The 19,801-nt window shown below is 44.1% G+C and overlaps 1 protein-coding gene across 1 annotated transcript; it reads right to left on the reverse strand.

Annotated features, from left to right (window-relative positions):
* Positions 1–658: 658 nt before the first annotated feature.
* On the reverse strand, positions 659–19,273 carry LOC139234008 (pejvakin-like). The gene is made up of 8 exons (XM_070864800.1): positions 19,142–19,273; positions 15,392–15,611; positions 14,052–14,244; positions 13,284–13,395; positions 10,748–10,856; positions 9,638–9,679; positions 4,854–4,996; positions 659–868 (listed from the first exon to the last, which is right to left on the reverse strand). Exons 2-8 carry the CDS (start codon positions 15,597–15,599, stop codon positions 659–661), a joined length of 1,017 nt encoding a protein of 338 aa, XP_070720901.1. The 5' UTR covers positions 15,600–15,611; positions 19,142–19,273.
* Positions 19,274–19,801: the final 528 nt, after the last annotated feature.

A 19,801-nucleotide genomic window follows, 5' to 3' on the forward strand; every position in this document is an offset into this window, starting at 1 on the left:
TGATGTCATTAGACCCACACCATTTAATTGGGCCAGGTAATTAACAGGTCCCATTATTGCAAAGTCGTTTCTGCAGCGGGATGGAAGCAGCAATGGGGTTGCAACCCACCATGCCGACCTCCCGCACCTGACCCCGGCCAGTTACAGAACATTCCAGCCATTTGTGTTCTTCAATGGAAATGGACAGTCCCATGTTCAAGCCTCCCATTCCCCAGTCTGCACCTTGTATCTCCGCTTCACCTGACCTACTAACATGGCCGATTGATGAGGTTGGGATTCGAAGCATCTCCCTCTCAGTCTCCAGCAAGACGACATTACTGGCAGGGTGTATTTAAATATTCTTTATCGACACTGCAGGCTCGACAGCCAGAAATATATTGGCTTATATATAAAGATCACAGTATACACCAGCAATATGCATTTATATAGCATGTTTAATGTCTTAAGGAACGTCCCAAAGCCCATCAAAGGAGCGTTATCAAACAGCATTTGTCACCAAGCTATATAAAGAGATATTAGGACAGCTTAAAGAAGTAGGTTTTAAGGAACATCTTAAAGGAGGAGAGGTAGAGAGAAGAGGTTTTGGGGGGATTCCAGAGCTTAGGGCCGAGGCAGCTAAAGGATGGGGTGATTTATTAACTTATACTGTCAATAAGCGTTATATCATACCACTGAGTGACTCGATGAGAATGTTTAGAGCCTTCATGACCCCATCCTGATGGGGAGTCAAGGTGAGGGCCTGTCCCGGCGGATCAGCCTTCTGAATTCCCAACAGACCCAGCATCTTCTCCACACAAACTCTGTTCTGGTCTTCCATCAGATCCAGCACTTGGAGGTCGGGTTGGAGACCCTCACACATCTGGTCAAGCTGAGAACATGTGGGGAGGTGGGAAAAGTTAAACATAGATGAACTTTTATGTACATCGGGACATTGTGCTGGGGAATAGAATGCTTTCCAAATTCAGATGTTCAATGCTGGTATCTAGCATTCTCATATAAGATATATGGCCTGAGGCAGAATAAAGCTTCCCAATTCTGCCTCAATGACATGCTTTAGGCACACTGCTGCTGCCCCTGGTGAGTTATTCTTTCTCTACTAATGTTATGGTGTTTGTGTGAAATTGGTTTGACAGTGGTAATATGCAAAACCCACAGCACAAAATGACTCAGAATTTGGCATTAATCTCATTCAAAGAGCCTCTAGAACATCAGGTGTGGTAGATGTAAAATAAAACCACATTGGGGCAATAGGAGCATTCTTCTCAAATTGGAGCTAAATCACAAAAGTGGGGACAGAGCAGAAGACGTATCATTCGATTATATATCTAATTTACACTGCAGTGCACCTAAGCTCACTCAACACTGGCTCTGAGTGCTGAAACATAGAAACATAGAAACATAGAAAATAGGCGCAGGAGTAGGCCATTCAGCCCTTCTAGCCTGCACCGCCATTCAATGAGTTCATGGCTGAACATGCAACTTCAGTACCTCATTCCTGCTTTCTCACCATACCTCTTCATCCCCCTAGTAGTAAGGACTTCATCTAACACATTTTTGAATATATTTAGTGAATTGGCCTCAACTACTTTCTGTGGTAGAGAATTCCACAGGTTCACCACTCTCTGGGTGAAGAAGTTCCTCCTCATCTCGGTCCTAAATGGCTTACCCCTTATCCTTAGACTGTGTCCCCTGGTTCTGGACTTCCCCAACATTGGGAACATTCTTCCTGCATCTAACCTGTCTAACCCCATCAGAATTTTAAACATTTCTATGAGGTCACCTCTCATTCTTCTGAACTCCAGTGAATACAAGCCCAGTTGATCCAGTCTTTCTTGATAGGTCAGTCCCGCCATCCCGGGAATCAGTCTGGTGAACTTTCGCTGCACTCCCTCAATAGCAAGAATGTCCTTCCTCAGGTTAGGAGACCAAAACTGTACACAATACTCCAGGTGTGGCCTCACCAAGGCCCTGTACAACTGTAGCAACACCTCCCTGCCACTGCACTCAAATCCCCTCGCTATGATGGCCAACATGCCATTTGCTTTCTTAACCGCCTGCTGTACCTGCATGCCAACCTTCAATGACTGATGTACCATGACACCCAGGTCTCTTTGCACCTCCCCTTTTCCTAATCTGTCACCATTCAGATAATAGTCTGTCTCTCTGTTTTTACCACCAAAGTGGATAACCTCACATTTATCCACATTATACTTCATCTGCCACGCATTTGCCCACTCACCTAACCTATCCAGTCGCTCTGCAGCCTCATAGCATCCTCCTCGCAGCTCACACTGCCACCCAACTTAGTGTCATCCGCAAATTTGGAGATACTACATTTAATCCCCTTGTCTAAATCATTAACGTACAGTATAAATAGCTGGGTCCCCAGCACAGAACCTTGCGGTACCCCACTAGTCACTGCCTGCCATTCTGAAAAGTCCCCATTTACTCCTACTCTTTGCTTCCTGTCTGACAACCAGTTCTCAATCCATGTCAGCACACTACCCCCAATCCCATGTGCTTTAACTTTGCACATTAATCTCTTGTGTGGGATCTTGTTGGAAGCCTTCTGAAAGTCCAAATATACCACATCAACTGGTTCTCCCTTGTCCACTCTACTGGAAACATCCTCAAAAAATTCCAGAAGATTTGTCAAGCATGATTTCCCTTTCACAAATCCATGCTGACTTGGACCTATCATGTCACCTCTTTCCAAATGCACTGCTATGACATCCTTAATAATCGATTCCATCATTTTACCCACTACCGATGTCAGGCTGACCGGTCTATAATTCCCTGTTATCCCTCTCCCTCCTTTTTTAAAAAGTGGAGTTACATTGGCTACCCTCCACTCCATAGGAACTGATCCAGAGTCAATGGAATGTTGGAAAATGACTGTCAATGCATCCACTATTTTCAAGGCCACCTCCTTAAGTACTCTGGGATGCAGTCCATCAGGCCCTGGGGATTTATCGGCCTTCAATCCCATCAATTTCCCCAACACAATTTCCCGACTAATAAGGATTTCCCTCAGTTCCTCCTCCTTACTAGACCCTCCGACCCCTTTTATATCCGGAAGGTTGTTTGTGTCCTCCTTAGTGAATACCGAACCAAAGTACTTGTTCAATTGGTCCGCCATTTCTTTGCTCCCCGTTATGACTTCCCCTGATTCAGACTGCAGGGGACCTACGTTTGTCTTTACTAACCTTTTTCTCTTTACATATCTATAGAAACTTTTGCAATCCGTCTTAATGTTCCCTGCAAGCTTCTTCTCGTACTCCATTTTCCCTGCCCTAATCAAACCCTTTGTCCTCCTCTTCTCAGTTCTAAATTTCTCCCAGTCTCCGGGTTCGCTGCTATTTCTGGCCAATTTGTATGCCACTTCCTTGGCTTTAATACTATCCCTGATTTCCCTTGATAGCCACGGTTGAGCCACCTTCCCTTTTTTATTTTTACGCCAGACAGGAATGTACAATTGTTGTAGTTCATCCATGCGGTCTCTAAATGTCTGCCATTTCCCATCCACAGTCAACCCATTAAGTATCATTCGCCAATCTATCCGAGCCAATTCACGCCTCATACCTTCAAAGTTAGCCTTCTTTAAGTTCTGGACCATGGTCTCTGAATTAACTGTTTCATTCTCCATCCTAATGCAGAATTCCACCATATTATGGTCACTCTTCCCCAAGGGGCCTCGCACAATGAGATTGCTAATTAATCCTCTCTCATTACACAACACCCAGTCTAAGATGGCCTCCCCCATAGTTGGTTCCTCGACATATTGGTCTAAAAAACCATCCCTTATGCACTCCAGGACATCCTCGTCCACCGTATTGCTTCCAGTTTGGTTAACCCAATCTATGTGCATATTAAAGTCACCCATTATAACTGCTGCACCTTTATTGCATGCACCCCTAATTTCCTGTTGGATGCCCTCCCCAACATCACGACTACAAATGAAAGATTCCCCAGTACTGGCATCTCTGAACTCACAAGCAGAAAACAATCACCAGTAATTCACTGCCACTTGTTAAAGTCACTTTTAAAGGAACTAAAATAAATGGTCAAAGTCTCCATTGAAATAGCAGAGATCGTCATAAATGTGCAACAGCACTTATCTGCTATAATCATCAACAGCGATTTCCCTGAAGGACATTCGCGATCAGGACATTAGTGAGCCAGTTGGCTTTTACAACAATCCGAGCATTCATATCCCCACTAATCACCAGATTTATTGAATTCAGTTTCATGGCTTCAATGGTGGGATCATGAACTTATAACTGTTAGGTAGCCAGTCCAATACCAGAACTATTAGATGACCATATCCCTCCCTTTTATTGAGGATCTGCTTGCAATAATTCTGCTTTTACATTTCTCAAACATTTAAATTGACACATTACTGCAAAGAGTTTAATCAAAAAAGTCGAATGAAAATTTCATGAATCCCCCACCAGACCAATCCAATTCCCAACTGGCAATCCCAACCTGACCCGATAGCAACTCACACACTTATAACTGGCCAATTTGTCACTTAACATGGAGGATTGTGGGAAATGAAGTTATGATTATCAGTGATTTAATTATGAATGAAATAAATAAAATACTGATGTACTGAAGTGAATCAAGGAATATGGGGATAGGGCAGGAAAGTGGAGTTGAGGTCAAAGATCAGCCATGATCTTATTGAATGGCGGAGCAGGCTCGAGGGGCCATTTAGTCGACCCCTGCTCCTAATTCTTATGTTATTATGTTCTTAATCATCAGACAGCATGTTTTTTCTTCTATCTAGCCATAAAATAATGTTTGGTCAGAATTACCTTTCATTTTATAACTGAGAAAATTAAGGTACAAACCATTGTCTCAAGAACTGGAAGATTATCACTTTGGACAAGATTCTCAAGGATAGCGTTGAGGAACTGCAGGCTCACGTCTTTAGACAGCTTAGTCAGCTCGACGAGTGAAGTAGCAATCCCAGCTTTCGGGCTAGACGACGATGCTAATAAGGAAAAGGATTACTGAGAATTAAAGAAACAAACTCCATTTACCCAAAGGCAAAAATGCGATCTTAGATATGAATGGTATTAGAAATAATGGATTGAGGTTTTTGATAACAAATAAGCAGTTTAAAAGACTAAAGACTAGATGTAATGAGCCTAGCCCTGTTTGTTTGGAAATGCAACTCTTGAAGTGTGATTGACAAACCAGAATTCCCATGGGGATTCTCTCGATCTCCATCGCAACTTTGACGGAGGATCAGCATAAATCCTGAAAGAGTATAAACGACTGGAAATTCGACCCAAATGTCCACTGGACGTATTATTTTATTATTTTATAGAGATAATTATTCAAGTTAAAAAAATTATATGATGGACCAAATTATATAATACTGCTAATAATATGGGTTAATATTGATAATTTTGGAAAATGTACAAGTGGAGCTGAATTCTCCCTGTGCAGCAAGTTAAAGAAAGAATTAATAAATACTACATTTGCTTCACCAACCACCACGTTTTAATGTAAAAACAGAAAATGCTGGAAATCTCAGCAGGTCAGGCAGCACCTGTGGAGAGAAAAACAGAGTTTACGTTTCGGGTCGTCGACCCTTCGTCAGAACTGGTGAGTGTTGGAAAAGAACACATTCTTAAGAAGCACAAAGTGGGAGGGATAGAAAGAACAAAAGCGAAGGTCTGTGATAGGGTGGAAGGCAGCTCATCATTATTCTGCCATTCACACCCGATTTTGACTAACCTTTTTCTAACTTCTGGCATTACCATTTCAATTCGGCCCAGCATCCCTTTTGTCTCTCTGATCTCTCCTAACTTCCACTCTATCACCCTTCCCTTTTCTTCTTTCTTCCCCTCCCCCTTTCAATGCTTCTTAAGAATGTGTTCTTTTCTAACATTCACCAGTCCTGACGAAGGGTCATCGACCCGAAACGTTAATTCTGTTTCTCTCCACAAATGCTGCCTGATCCACTGAGATTTCCAACATTTTCTGTTTTTATTTCAGATTCCAGCATCCGCAGTCTTCATCATAGGCAGCCCCTCGAAATCAAGGAAGACTTGCTTCCACTCTAAAAATTAGTTCTTAGGTGACTGAACAGTCCAATACGGGAATTACAGTCTCTGTCACAGGTGGGACAGACAGTCGTTGAAGGAAAGGGTGGATGGGACTGGTTTGTCGCACGCTCCTTCCGTTGCCTGCGCTTTGTGTCTGCATGCTCCCGGCGACGAGATTCGAGGTGCTCAGTGCCCTCCCAGATGCTCTTCCTCCACTTAGGGCAGTCTTTGGCCATGTTATTTTTGCGATATTTTCCTTTTGTACCATGTTTTAATGCCCTACTTTGCACACTTCATAAGAACATAAGAAATAGGAGCAGAAGTAGGCCATACGGCCCCTCGAGCCTGCTCTGCCATTCAATACGATCATGGCTGGTCCGATCATGGACTCAGGTCCACTCCCTGCCTGGTCCCCAAATAAACTGTCTATCTGTCTTAACTTTATTCAATGTCCCAGCTTCTACAGCTCTCTGAGGCAGCAAATTCCATAGATTTACAACCCTCTGAGAGAAGAAATTTCTCCTCATCTCAGTTTTAAATGGGCAGCCCTTTATTCTAAGATTATGCCACCTAGTTCTAGTCTCCCTATCAGTGGAAACATCCTCTCTGCATCCATCTTGTCAAGCCCTCTCATAATCTTATATGTTTCGATAAGATCACCTCTCATTCTTCTGATTCCAATGAGTATAGGCCCAACCTACTCAACCTTTCCTCATAAGTCAACTCCCTCATCTCCGGAATCAACCTAGTGAACCTTCTCTGAACTGCCTCCAAAGCAAGTATATCCTTTCTTAAATATGGAAACCAAACCTGTACACAGTATTCCAGATGTGGCCTCACCAATACACCGTATAACTGTAGCAAATCTTCCTTGCTTTTATACTCCATCCCCTTTGCAATAAAGGCCAAGATTCCATTGGCCTTCCTGATCACTTGCTGTACCTGCATACTATCCTTTTGTGTTTCATGCACAAGTAACCCCAAGTCCCGCCGTACTGCAATTTTTCTCCATTTAAATAATAACTTGCTCTTTGATTTTTTTCTCACTTTCCAACATTATACTCCATCAGCCAAATTTTTTCCCACTCACTTAGCCGGTCTGTCCTTTTGCAGATTTTTTGTGTCCTCCTCACATATTGCTTTTCCTCCCATCTTTGTATCATCAGCAAACTTGGCTATGTTACACTCGGTCCCTTCTTCCAAGTCATTAATATAGATTGTAAATAGTTGGGGTCCCAGCACTGATCCCTGCGGCACCCCACTAGTTACTGATTGCCAACCAGAGAATGAGCCATTTATCCCAACTCTCTGTTTTCTGTTAGCCAATCCTCTATCCTTGCTAATATATCACCCCCAACCCCTTGAAGTTTTATCTTGTGCAGTGACCTTTTATGTGGCACTTTGTCAAATGTCTTCTGGAAGGCCAAATACACCACATCCACTGGTTCTCCTTTATCCACCCTGTTCATTACATCCTCAAAGAATTCCAGCAAATTTGTCAAACATGACTTCCTTTTCATAAATCCATGCTGACTCTGCCTGACTGAATTATGTTTTACCAAATGTCCTGCTACTGTTTCTTTAATAATGGACTCCAACATTTTCCCAACCACAGATTTTAAGCTAACTGGTCTATAGTTTCCTGGTTTTTATCTGCCTCCTTTTTTTAAATAGGGATGTTACATTTGCAGTTTTCCAATCTGCTGGGACCTCCCAGAATCCAGGGAATTTTGGTGAATTACAACCAATGCATCCACTATCCCTGCGGCTACTTCTCTTAAGACCCTAGGAGGCAAGCCATCAGGTCCAGAGGATTTATCCGCCTTTAGTCCCATTATCTTACTGAGTACCACCTCCTTAGTGATTGTGGTAAGTTCCTTCCCCCCCGCCCCCCGCCCCCCCAGCCCCTTGACTATCCACTGTTGGGATATTGTTAGTGTCCTCTACTCTAAAGACTGATACAAAATATTTGTTCAGAGTTTCTTCCATCTCCATGTTCCCCATTAATAATTCCCTGGTCTCGTCCTCTGAGGGACCAACATTTACTTTAGCCACTCTTTTTCTTTTCATATATCTATAAAAACTCTTGCTATCTGTTTTTATATTTTATGCTAGTTTACTTTCATAGTCTATCTTCCCTTTCTTAATCATTTTTTTAGTCATTCTTTGCTGGCTTTTAAAAACTTCCCAATCTTCTGGCCTCCCACTAGTTTTGGCCACTTTGTATGCCCTTGTTTTTAATTGGATACCGTCCTTTATTTCTTTGGTTAGCCACGGATGGCTATCTTTTCTTTTACACCCTTTTCTCCTCACTGGAATATATTTTTCTTGAGAGTTGTGAAATATCTCCTTAAAATGTACACCACTGTTCATTAACCATCCTACATGTTAATCTATTTTCCCAGTCCACTTTAGCCAACTCTGTCCTCATACCTTCATAGTCTCCTTTATTTAAGCTGAGAACGCTGGTTTGAGATCCAATTTTCTCACCCTCCATCTGAATTTGAAATTCCACCATGGTATGATCACTCATTCCAAGGGGATCCTTTACTAGGAGATTGTTTATTAATCCTGTCTCATTACACATGACCAGATCCAAGATAGCCTGCCCTCTAGTTTGTTCCGTTACATACTGCTCAAGGAACCCGTCCCTTACGCACTCTATGAACTCTTCCTCAAGGCTACCCAGACCAATTTGATTTGTCCAATCAATGTGGAGGTTAAAATCACCCATGATTATTGCTGTTCCCTTTTTACAAGTCCCCACTATTTACTGGTTTATACTCCGACCAACAGAGTTGCTACTGTTAGGGGGTCTATAAACTAGGCCCACCAGTGATTTGTTTTCCCCGTATTATTCCTTATATCCACCCAAACTGTTTCAATATCCTGATCATTTGAGCCAATATAATTTCTCACCATTGCAGTGATTCTATCCTTTATCAATAGAGCTACCCCACCTCCTTTTCCTTTCTGTCTGTCCTTCCGGATTGTCAAGTGCCCCTGAATATTTAGTTCCCTGGGGTTATGATAATGAGAGTATTTGGATTAGTGACATAGAATCATAGAAAGGTTGTAGCACAGAAGGAGGCCATTTGGCCTGTCAAGACTGTGCCGGCTCTGCAAGAGCACCTCAGCTAGTCCCTATCTCCACAGCCCTGCAATTTCTTTTTCTTCTGGTACTTAGCCAATTCCATTTTGAAAGCCACGATTGAGTCTGCCTCCACCACCCATTCAGGCACTGCATTCCAGCAACTAACTATGCACTGCGTGAAAAAGTTTTTCTTCATGTCGCCTTTGGTTCTTCTGCTATTATATCTTTGTCCTCTGGTTCTCTGGAAACTGCCAATGGGAACAGTTTCTCCCTCTCTATCTACTCTGTCTAAACCCCTCATGATTTTGAACACCTCTATCAAATCTCCTCTCGTCCTTCTCTGCTCTAAGGAGAACAATCCCAGCTTCTCCAGTCTATCCATGTAACTGAAGTCCCTCATTCCTGGTACCATTCATGTAAATCTTTTCAGACATGTTCAGAATAACAGCAAACTGGTGCATTTAAAAACGTAAATTAAACTTACATGTAGGTGGTCTTCCACCAAACATAACTTTGTAATGTATACCTAAAGAAACAGAATAAAAAATAACTTTCAGATTTTATGGGTTTTTATATGGGCAACTGGTCACCATTCGTAGGATTGACATGGAGCACGACAGACACAGCATCAACAACCCTTTCCTTGTTTTACCCATTATTCAGGTAATTTATTTTCTCCCTTCTTTAGTTTTCCTCTTGCCTTGCCATCCTACATTGGATAGCCCAGAAGGAAAATCTAAAAGAGACAATTACCTTGAATTACACTGAGATACTAGCGTGTGAACACTTAACAATTTTTAAAAAATTCTTATGATGTGGGAGTTACTGGCAAGGCCGGCATTTATTGTCCATCCTTGTTACCCTTGAAAAGGTGTGCCGCCTTCTACAACCAAAGCAGTCCATGTGGTGAAGTTGCTCCCACAATGCTTTTAGGAAGAGAGTTCCACAACTGTGATCTGGTGACAATGAAGGAATGGCCAATATATGTTCAAGTCAGGATGGTGTGTGAATTGGAGGTAATGGTATTCCCGCGCACCTGCTACCCTTGTCCTTGGTGGAACTTGTAGGTTTGGGAGATGCTACTGAAGAAACCTTGGCGAGTTGCTGCCGTGGTGTGCCAGTGATGGAGGGAGTGGGTGTTTAAGGTGATGGATGGGCTGCCGATCAAAGGACTGTTTTGTCCTGTATAAAGCTTTTTGAGTAGTGTTGGAGCTGCCTATGGAGAGTATTCCATCTCACACATCTGCCTTGTAGGTGGTAGACAGACTTTGGGAAAGAAAGAGGGAACCAATTTTCCACAGAATACCCAGCCTGTGACCTGCTGAATTTGTCAGAAATTCACCTGCTGTCTTAGTGGAAGTATTAACAAACTTTTTTTAAATGAGCAGGAGGGGGAAGGAATTTCAGACAAGCATGATATGCATTTGTATTTCTGTATCTCCGTATAATCCCAAGGTTGACATATTTCTAGAATCTTCAATACATGAAGATAGGACAAAAGGCTGAAGAATGTTTAATTAACAATTTATCAGGCAATTTGATATTATGAAAGTCTTTTGACACTTATTAGCTCTGCCTTTCTCCTTTTACATACCAAGGGTGCCATCATGCATAATGCCGAGTTCTAAGACCTTGTATGCAATAGTAGTTCCAGCAGGAATTGATAATTCCTCCTCCATATCTAGAGAGAGACTTCCTGCAGCCTAGTACAACAATAAGAATAATCATAATAATAACTTTTACTTATATAGCACCTGTAATGTAGTAAAACATACCAAGGTGCTTCACAACAGTGTTACAAGACAAAATAGATAAATTTGACACTGAACCACAAAAGAAGAAATTAAGGCAGATGACTAAAAGCTTGTTTAAAGAGGTAGGTTTTAAAGAGCGTCCTAAAGGACGACGGAGAGGTTTAGGGAGGAAGTTCCAGAGCTTAGGACCCAGGCAGCTGAAGGCATATCCACCAATGAGCAGTTATAAGGTACATGGTCTACAGGGCTGTAATAATACCCGCCCTCCTGTATGGCTCAGAGACATGGACCATATACAGTAGGCACCTCAAGTCGCTGGAGAAATACCACCAACGATGTCTCCGCAAGATCCTACAAATCCCCTGGGAGGACAGATGCACCAACGTTAGCGTCCTTGACCAGGCTAACATCCCCAGCATCGAAGCACTGACCACACTTGATCAGCTCCGCTGGGCGGGCCACATTGTCCACATGCCAGACACGAGACTCCCAAAGCAAGCGCTCTACTCGGAACTCCTTCACGGTAAACGAGCCAAAGGTGGGCAGAGGAAACGTTACAAGGACACCCTCAAAGCCTCCCTGATAAAGTGCAACATCCCCACCGACACCTGGGAGTCCCTGGCAAAAGACCACCCTAAGTGGAGGAAGTGCATCCGGGAGGGTGCTGAGCACCTCGAGTCTCATCGCCGAGAGCATGCAGAAATCAAGAGCAGGTAGCGGAAAGAGCGCGCAGCAAACCTGTCCCACGCTCCCTTTCCCTCAACATCTATCTGTCCCACCTGTGACGGGAACTGTCGTTCTCGTATTGGACTGTTCAGCCACCTAAGGACTCATTTTAAGAGTGGAAGCAAGTCTTTCTCGATTCCGAGGGACTGCCTATGATGATGATGAGTTATAATGAAGGATGTTCAAGAGGCCAGAATTTGAAGAGCGCAGACATCTTGTGGGGTTGTGAGGCTGAAAAGGATTACAGAGCTAGGGAGGGGCAAGGCCATGGAGTGATTTGTAAACAAGGATGAAAATTTTGAAATTAAGGTATTGTTTAACTGGGAGCCAATGTAGGTCAGAAAGCACAGGGGTGATGGGTGATCTTGACTTGGTGCGAGTTAGTACACGGGCTGCTGTGTTTTGGATGACCTCAAGTTTACGTAGTGTGGAATGAGGGAGACCGGCCAGGAGTGAGTTGGAGTAGTTAAGTCTAGAGGTAACAAAGGCATGAATGAGGGTTTCAGCAGCAGAAGAGCTGAGGCAGGGGCCTCAACAAAGAAAACTATAATATTTAACATTGAAAGATAATCCCTCACATCTGAATTCTCAGGAAAGTCAATATTCTAGGAGGGGGTATAGAGGAGATTTACTGGAATATAACTCGGGATGAGGGACTTCAGTTATGTGAAGAGACTGGAGAAACTGGGATTGTTGTAATTAACCATTGTATTTACACAAAGAGAACCATAGCTACAGCGTGGAATACAAAACTACACCATAACCTATACCATCGCTGAATAAACACTGAAACAGGCTATACAGCAGCCAATTACAGATTACACAGAAGAATAAAAAGTTGGAAAAGGTCACAGAAAATGGAAATCTCAGTGTTGCACTGCTCTCCACAAATAACAATAATCTCTGAAATGAACTGTAAAATAGTAGAAAAAAGGGGGAGTTGCTAAAATAGTTAAAGGTGTAATAGATTGCAAATTAACAACATCTTTAAACCAGTGCCCAGAGAAAGCCAATTACAGATGGGCAGAAATGAATAAGTTAATGGAAACCCCTCAGCCTAGGCCCAGCCTGCTAGACGTGTCATTTAGAACTCAAGTTGTCTCCAGGCTGGATTTCCACAGATGCTCACAGTTTCTGCAATTCATGTCAAGTGGGAGCAATCAGTCCCACTGCATTGGTGGCTTTAAGGTTCTGTTCATTTGTGGCCTCTCACCCCTACTGTTGTTTACAGCCCTGCCTTTTGCTGTTCTTTAAACTGTTCATTTCAGTACCTTTCCTTACTTCCGAAAATATCGGCTGGACGAGCAGTGATACATTGACCTTCACTTTGTCCTTATTCTCTTTTGATTTGTGTTTGCTTTTTAAAATTATTTTTAATAGTCTATTAATGGCAACGTGTCTTGATGCCTCTCTGGAGCAGTAATACCCACTGAGAATTTCCTCATTAATAAGATCTATTTATTTGTCTGGAAGATAGCAGGTAACTTTCTCACTTCATCTCAATGTTTAAGGATAATGAATTCAAAAAATACAACCGTAAGCCATCGATACATGAATTAATATTGCAAATCTCTCGGTTATAGCTCAGTGATAGGGTACAGTTATACTCCCCTTTATTGATTTGAATTGTGCTTTTATTCTTGAAGCTACCGAGGAAGATCTTTTTAGAGAACATGGTTTATCTGTCTCCACCACTTCTGATATGATATAAACAGTATCATTATGGAGTTGTTTCACAAAGTTGTGTCCTCTGTCTACCTTCCTGAAAAAATTAAAAGAAAAACATTAGAACTTATCAGTTTCATGAAGGATGATAGTGAGCATTTAACTTAGACAACTGTTTATGTAAATCACTCATCAGTTTACTGTGAATCATTTCAGTGATAGTAATGGCATCATTCCCTGTGTAATCCTGAGCCGAGATGATTTCAAACCTAATGTAACTACACATTGTCAGTACAATCTGCACATACATGCAATAGTCACAACAGTATTGAGTACATTAGCTCATATAGACATTCAGAAAAGAAAAGGCAATTCTGACCTAATTCAACAAATTAAGTCACTGTAGGATGGCACTCTCACACAATAAAGCTCAACATAACAGAAATACAGTTTACAAAGTCAAAAGCACATCAGTAAGTGAAGGCAGCTAGTATAAAGCCAATTATGCTTATAAAGCCAATAACTTCATGATGCCAACTGTCGTTTATGATAATGAATGATAATCTTGTAGATGGATGATAAATTTGATACATAATCCACTATCTGAGTCTGATTCAAGCTGCCATTAGACATCCCTCTCTGATACCCCACAGAGCTTAGAGCTACAACACATTGGCTAACTCCATGTCACAGTGCAAAATACTCTTTTTGTGCATATGCCAGTTATCTTACTTTGGGTTGAGACATAAATACCTGGTATTGGCAACCTGAAGCAGCCTCTCTTCAGAGATTGTTCCCTTTATCATGTGCAGAGCAGATATGGTATTTGACACACTTCCTGATGCACCTAACCCTGCTTCAGCAACACAGGCACTTGCACCGACACTTCCACTGACTGAGAAGATAAAACGCTCGGTGTAGCAGCTAAGACCTGAGCTTTGCAATCCTAGAAAAATAAAATAATTCCGCTGTAAACATTATTTCTACCTCTCTTGCTATTATGCATATATGGACAAATACTTTGGTTCTGTCTTCACTAAGGAAGACACAAATAACCTTCCGGAAATACTAGGGGACCGAAGGTCTAGTGAGAAGGAGGAACTAAAGGAAATCCTTATCAGTCAGGAAATTGTGTTAGGGAAATTGACGGGATTGAAAGCCGATAAATCCCCAGGGCCTGATAGTCTGCATCCCAGAGTACTTAAGGAAGTGGCCCTAGAAATAGCAGATGCATTGGTGGTCATTTTCCAACATTCTTTCGATTCTGCATCAGTTCCTATGGACTGGAGGGTAGCTAATGTAACACCACTTTTTAAAAAAGGAGGGAGAGAGAAAACAGGGAATTATAGATCGGTAGTGGGGAAAATGTTGGAATCAATTATTAAAGATGTAATAGCAGCACATTTGGAAAGCAATGACAGGATTGGTCCAAGTCAGCATGGATTTATGAAAGGGAAATCATACTTGACAAATCTTCTAGAATTTTTGAGGATGTAACTAGTAGAGTGAACAAAGGAGAACCAGTGGATGTGGTGAATTTGGACTTTCAAAAGGCTTTTGACAAGGTCGCACACAAGAGATTAGTGTGCAAAATTAAAGCAGAAAGAGAAGAGAGAGACTGGGGAGGTGGGGGAAAGAGAGGGACTGGGGGTGGAGAGAGAGGGACTGGGAGGGGGAGGGGAGGGAGGTGAGAGGGACATGGGGGGGGAACGTGAGAGGGACAGGCGGGGGAGCAGGAGATGAGGGGGAGGGGAGAGGGGGGAGGGGGAGAGGAGGGGGAGGGGGGGAGAGACAGAGAGGAGAGAGGGACTCGGTCGGGTGGGGGTGAAAGACGGACTCGGGGGGGGCGGAGAGAGGGGTGCAGGGGGGAGAGGAGAGAGGGACTCAGGGGAAGGGGGGCGAGAGAGTCACTGGGGGAGGGAGAGAGCGACGGGGGTGAGACGGGAGAGAAAGAAACTGGGGGGAGAGAGAGGGACTGGTGCAGAGTGGATCGGAGGGGTGAGAGAGAGAAAGGGAACACAGTGATGACCGATCACATTCTTCCAATCCCACCCCCTTTGCACCCCCACAGTTAAATAAGGAGCGAACGTTACCAAAATCTAAATCTGGGCCTTCCTTCAATATATCAGGCACTGTGATGGATGTCGGGAGGTATCTGGTTTTCTTGAAAATGGATTTCTTTTTCCTGACGAGATAGAGCGGCTTGTAGCTATCTGAATGATACAGGCTTGTTAGAGGGATCAGTGTGTAACCATCATGGTCAATCTCTTTCACAATTTTCCGTGTTGCTTCTGGGAACATGACTGTAAAAATCTACAAACATGAAACATAAATTTATTGAGCATTATGTCTTGAAACTGACTAATATAAAACAACTAAGTTCATAGCTTGTGCATCTGTGGAATCTCAATTCCAGTACAAAGTTTAAACAATGAGTATAAAGCTGAGGGGAACAAAGCTTTAAATTGCAGGAGTGTTCTTAATGTAATGTAATGTAACATTTCGAAAGCAAAATTCGGTCAGGCAGAGTCAGCATGGATTTATGAAGGGAAAGTCATATTTGACAAATTTGCTGGAGTTCTTTCAGGATGTAATGAACAGGGTGGATAAAGGAGAACCAGTGGATGTGGTATATTTTGCCTTCCAGAAGACATTTGACAAGGTGTCACATAAAAGGTTACTGCACAAGATAAATGTTCACAGGGTTGGGGGTAAAATATTAGCATGGATAGAGGATTGGCTAACGAACAGAAAACAAAGAGTCGGGATAAATGGTTCATTCTCTGGTTGGCAACCAGTAACTAGTTGGGTGCCGCAGGGATCAGTGTTGGGACCCCAACTATTTACAATCTATATTAATGACTTGGAAGAAGGGACCGAGTGTAACGTAGCCAAGTTTGCCGATGATACAAAGGTGGGAGGAAAAGATGTGAGGAGGACACAACAAATCTGCAAAAGGACATAGACAGGCTAAGTGAGTGGACAAAAATTTGGCAGATGGAGTAATGTTGGAAAGTGTGAGGTCATGCACGTTGGCAGAAAAAAATCAAAGAGCAAGTTATTATTTAAATGGAGAAAGATTGCAAAGTGCTGCAGTACAGCGGGACCTGGGGATACTTGTGCATGAAACACAAAAGGATAGTATGCAGGTACAGCAAGTGATCAGGAAGGCCAATGGAATCCTGGCCTTTATTGCAAAGGGGATGGAGTATAAAAGCAGGGAAGGCTTACTACAGCTATACAGGGTATTGGTGAGGCCACACCTGGAATGCTGGGTGCAGTTTTGGTTTCCATATTTACGAAAGGATATACTTTGGAGGCAGTTCAAAGAAGGTTCACTAGGTTGATTCAGGAGATGACTTATGAGGAAAGGTTGAGTCGGTTGTGCCTCTACTCATTGGAATTCAGAAGAATGAGAGGTGATCTTATCGAAACATATAAGGTTATGAGGGGGCTTGACAAGGTGGATGCAGAGAGGATGTTTGAATAAGGGGCCGCCCATTTAAAACTGAGATAAGGAGAAATTTCTTCTCTCAGAGGGTTGTAAATCTGTGGAATTTGCTGCCCCAGCGAGCTGTGGAAGCTGGGATATTGAATACATTTAAGACAGAAATAGACAGTTTCTTAAACTATAAGGGGTTATGGGGAGCAGGCAGGGTAGTGGAGCTGAGTCCATGATCAGATCAGCTATGATCTTATTGAATAGTGGAGCAGGCTCGAGGGGCAGTATGGGCTACTCCTGCTCCTAGTTCTTATGTAATGGGGAGTTTTGAGACCCGCCACATCCCGGTCCAGTGATTTAATGAGCCACGGTGACTGGATATAGCGGGAGTTTTCTGTGTGTGAACTCTAATTGTTTGGAGTTAGGAGAGAGTTTTCCAATGACATCCTGTGCCTGGGCGCAGCTCTCCATTGTTGCCAAAGGAATCTTCAACAGGCTTTGTAAACAGGTGCACACATTCCGCCTGGTGGCAGCGCTCAGTGCTGCTGGAGCCAGGATTGAGAACAACTTTTCCAAACTTTATGACCCCGAGAAAGACTGGGCGAGGTTTGGGAGAGGGTCGGGGTTTGTGATCCGGAAACCCGGGTCACAAACCCCGGAACCAGGTAGATCGATCAGATAATCCTGGACTATTGTGACCGGGTTCAGTCCATTCCCCTGGGGTTTATATCCCAGGCCATCCCCTGTATTGTGACCCGGTTCAGTCCATTCCCCTGGGGTTTATATCCCGGGCCAGCCCCTGTATTGTGACGGGGTTCAGTCCATTCCCCTGGGGTTTATATCCCGGGCCATCCCCTGTATTGTGACCGGGTTCAGACAATTCCCCTGGGGTTTATATCCCGGGCCATCCCCTGTATTGTGACCGGGTTCAGTCCATTCCCCTGGGGTTTATATCCCGGGCCATCCCCTGTATTGTGACCGGGTTCAGTCCATTCCCCTGGGGTTTATATCCCGGGCCATCCCCTGTATTGTGACCCGGTTCAGACAATTCCCCTGGGGTTTATATCCCGGGCCATCCCCTGTATTGTGACCCGGTTCAGACAATTCCCCTGGGGTTTATATCCCGGGCCATCCCCTGTATTGTGACCGGGTTCAGTCCATTCCCCTGGGGTTTATATCCCGGGCCATCCCCTGTATTGTGACCGGGTTCAGTCCATTCCCCTGGGGTTTATATCCCGGGCCATCCCCTGTATTGTGACCCGGTTCAGACAATTCCCCTGGGGTTTATATCCCGGGCCATCCCCTGTATTGTGACCCGGTTCAGACAATTCCCCTGGGGTTTATATCCCGGGTCAGCCCCTGTATTGTGACCGGGTTCAGTCCATTCCCCTGGGGTTTATCTCCCGGGCCACCCCCTGTATTGTGACCCGGTTCAGACAATTCCCCTGGGGTTTATATCCCGGGCCGGCCCCTGTATTGTGACCTGTTCAGTCCATTCCCCTGGGGTTTATATCCCGGGCCAGCCCCTGTATTGTGACCTGTTCAGTCCATTCCCCTGGGGTTTATATCCCGGGCCAGCCCCTGTATTGTGACCTGTTCAGTCCATTCCCCTGGGGTTTATATCCCGGGCCAGCCCCTGTATTGTGACCTGTTCAGTCCATTCCCCTGGGGTTTATATCCCGGGCCAGCCCCTGTATTGTGACCTGTTCAGTCCATTCCCCTGGGGTTTATATCCCGGGCCAGCCCCTGTATTGTGACCTGTTCAGTCCATTCCCCTGGGGTTTATATCCCGGGCCAGCCCCTGTATTGTGACCCGGTTCAGTCCATTCCCGGGATCTTGCGCTGACAATAATCTGCCCTCAGTGCTCCTGTCGGTCCCAGTTTAACAATAAACTAAACGGCCTCCCGTGAAACAGAGGAAATGATTGTGGAGCCTGGAGCAGGATGACAGGCGGTAAAATCGGGCTGGTGAGTGAACATGAAGCGGACAGGCAGCTCCAATCCCCACCCTGCACAGCTCGGTCCCGCTCTCTGCTGACTTACACACCGTTACTGTTACACTTTAAAGTCCCTCCCTGTGTTGTATCAAATATCAGAGCTGCACTGTCGGGCGGTCAGAGCCGTGCCCTGAATGGAGCGGAGTTCACTCAGTAACAGAGCACGACCCCTGTAACCCGGGGAACCATCCTGTTTCTTACCGTCACTCACACATCGCCCGCCGGTTGGGAACCCGAGATTGGAAGGACGCCGAACGGGAACACTCTGCTCCCGCTTCTCCCCGATCCTCACTGCTCCAATTTTTCAGAGATTGTTTCCAACCAATAATTGGACAATGTTTCCAGGACCCACTGAACATCTCCGCGGACCCCCGTTTGAGAAGCGCTGCTGTAAAGGCGCTTACCTGAAGGATCCGGCCGTTCTGGTCTGCTTTCACCCGCCAAGTGTCACACAGCCTCTTTTATAGGTTTCAGTGACTATCCAACATCCCCGTCCCCCCGATGTTAAAAGCAGAACAGGGTGTGTTCGAGGTGTGTTGGGTTCCTGCTTGAAATGTGATAATTGGATGCTGTGTCTTCCTACATCACAACAGTGACTGCACTTCAAAAGTATTTAATTGACTGTAATACGCTTTGGGATGTCCTGATATTGTGAAAGATAAGGTATAAAGGGCTGGAAAGGTTTTGAGCTTTAAGTAATTTGAGTAGATGTTATTTTTAGATTTACGACCATACGAACAATGACGGACAGGTAAAGACCATCTGGTCCATCGAGCCTGTCCCACACAATTGCGATACATTGTGTATCACAACATGGACACTCCACCCCACCCCAAACCATGTGATCTCCTGGGAGAGGCAAAAAAAAGGTAAAAAGCCCAGGCCAATTTGGGGGAAACAAATCTGGGAAATTCCTCTCTGACCCATCTAGGCAAACAAAACTAGTCCAGGAGATCACTCTGGCTTTGAATTCCCTGCAGTGCCCACCTTCTGTAAGAGGTGATCTCCCCCGCAGCCAGAAACAAATCCAGCTTTCACTTGAAGGAATTCAGATGTTCACATCC

Source organism: Pristiophorus japonicus, chromosome 21, assembly GCF_044704955.1.
Source record: "Pristiophorus japonicus isolate sPriJap1 chromosome 21, sPriJap1.hap1, whole genome shotgun sequence".
Classification (NCBI taxonomy): Eukaryota; Metazoa; Chordata; class Chondrichthyes; family Pristiophoridae; genus Pristiophorus; species Pristiophorus japonicus.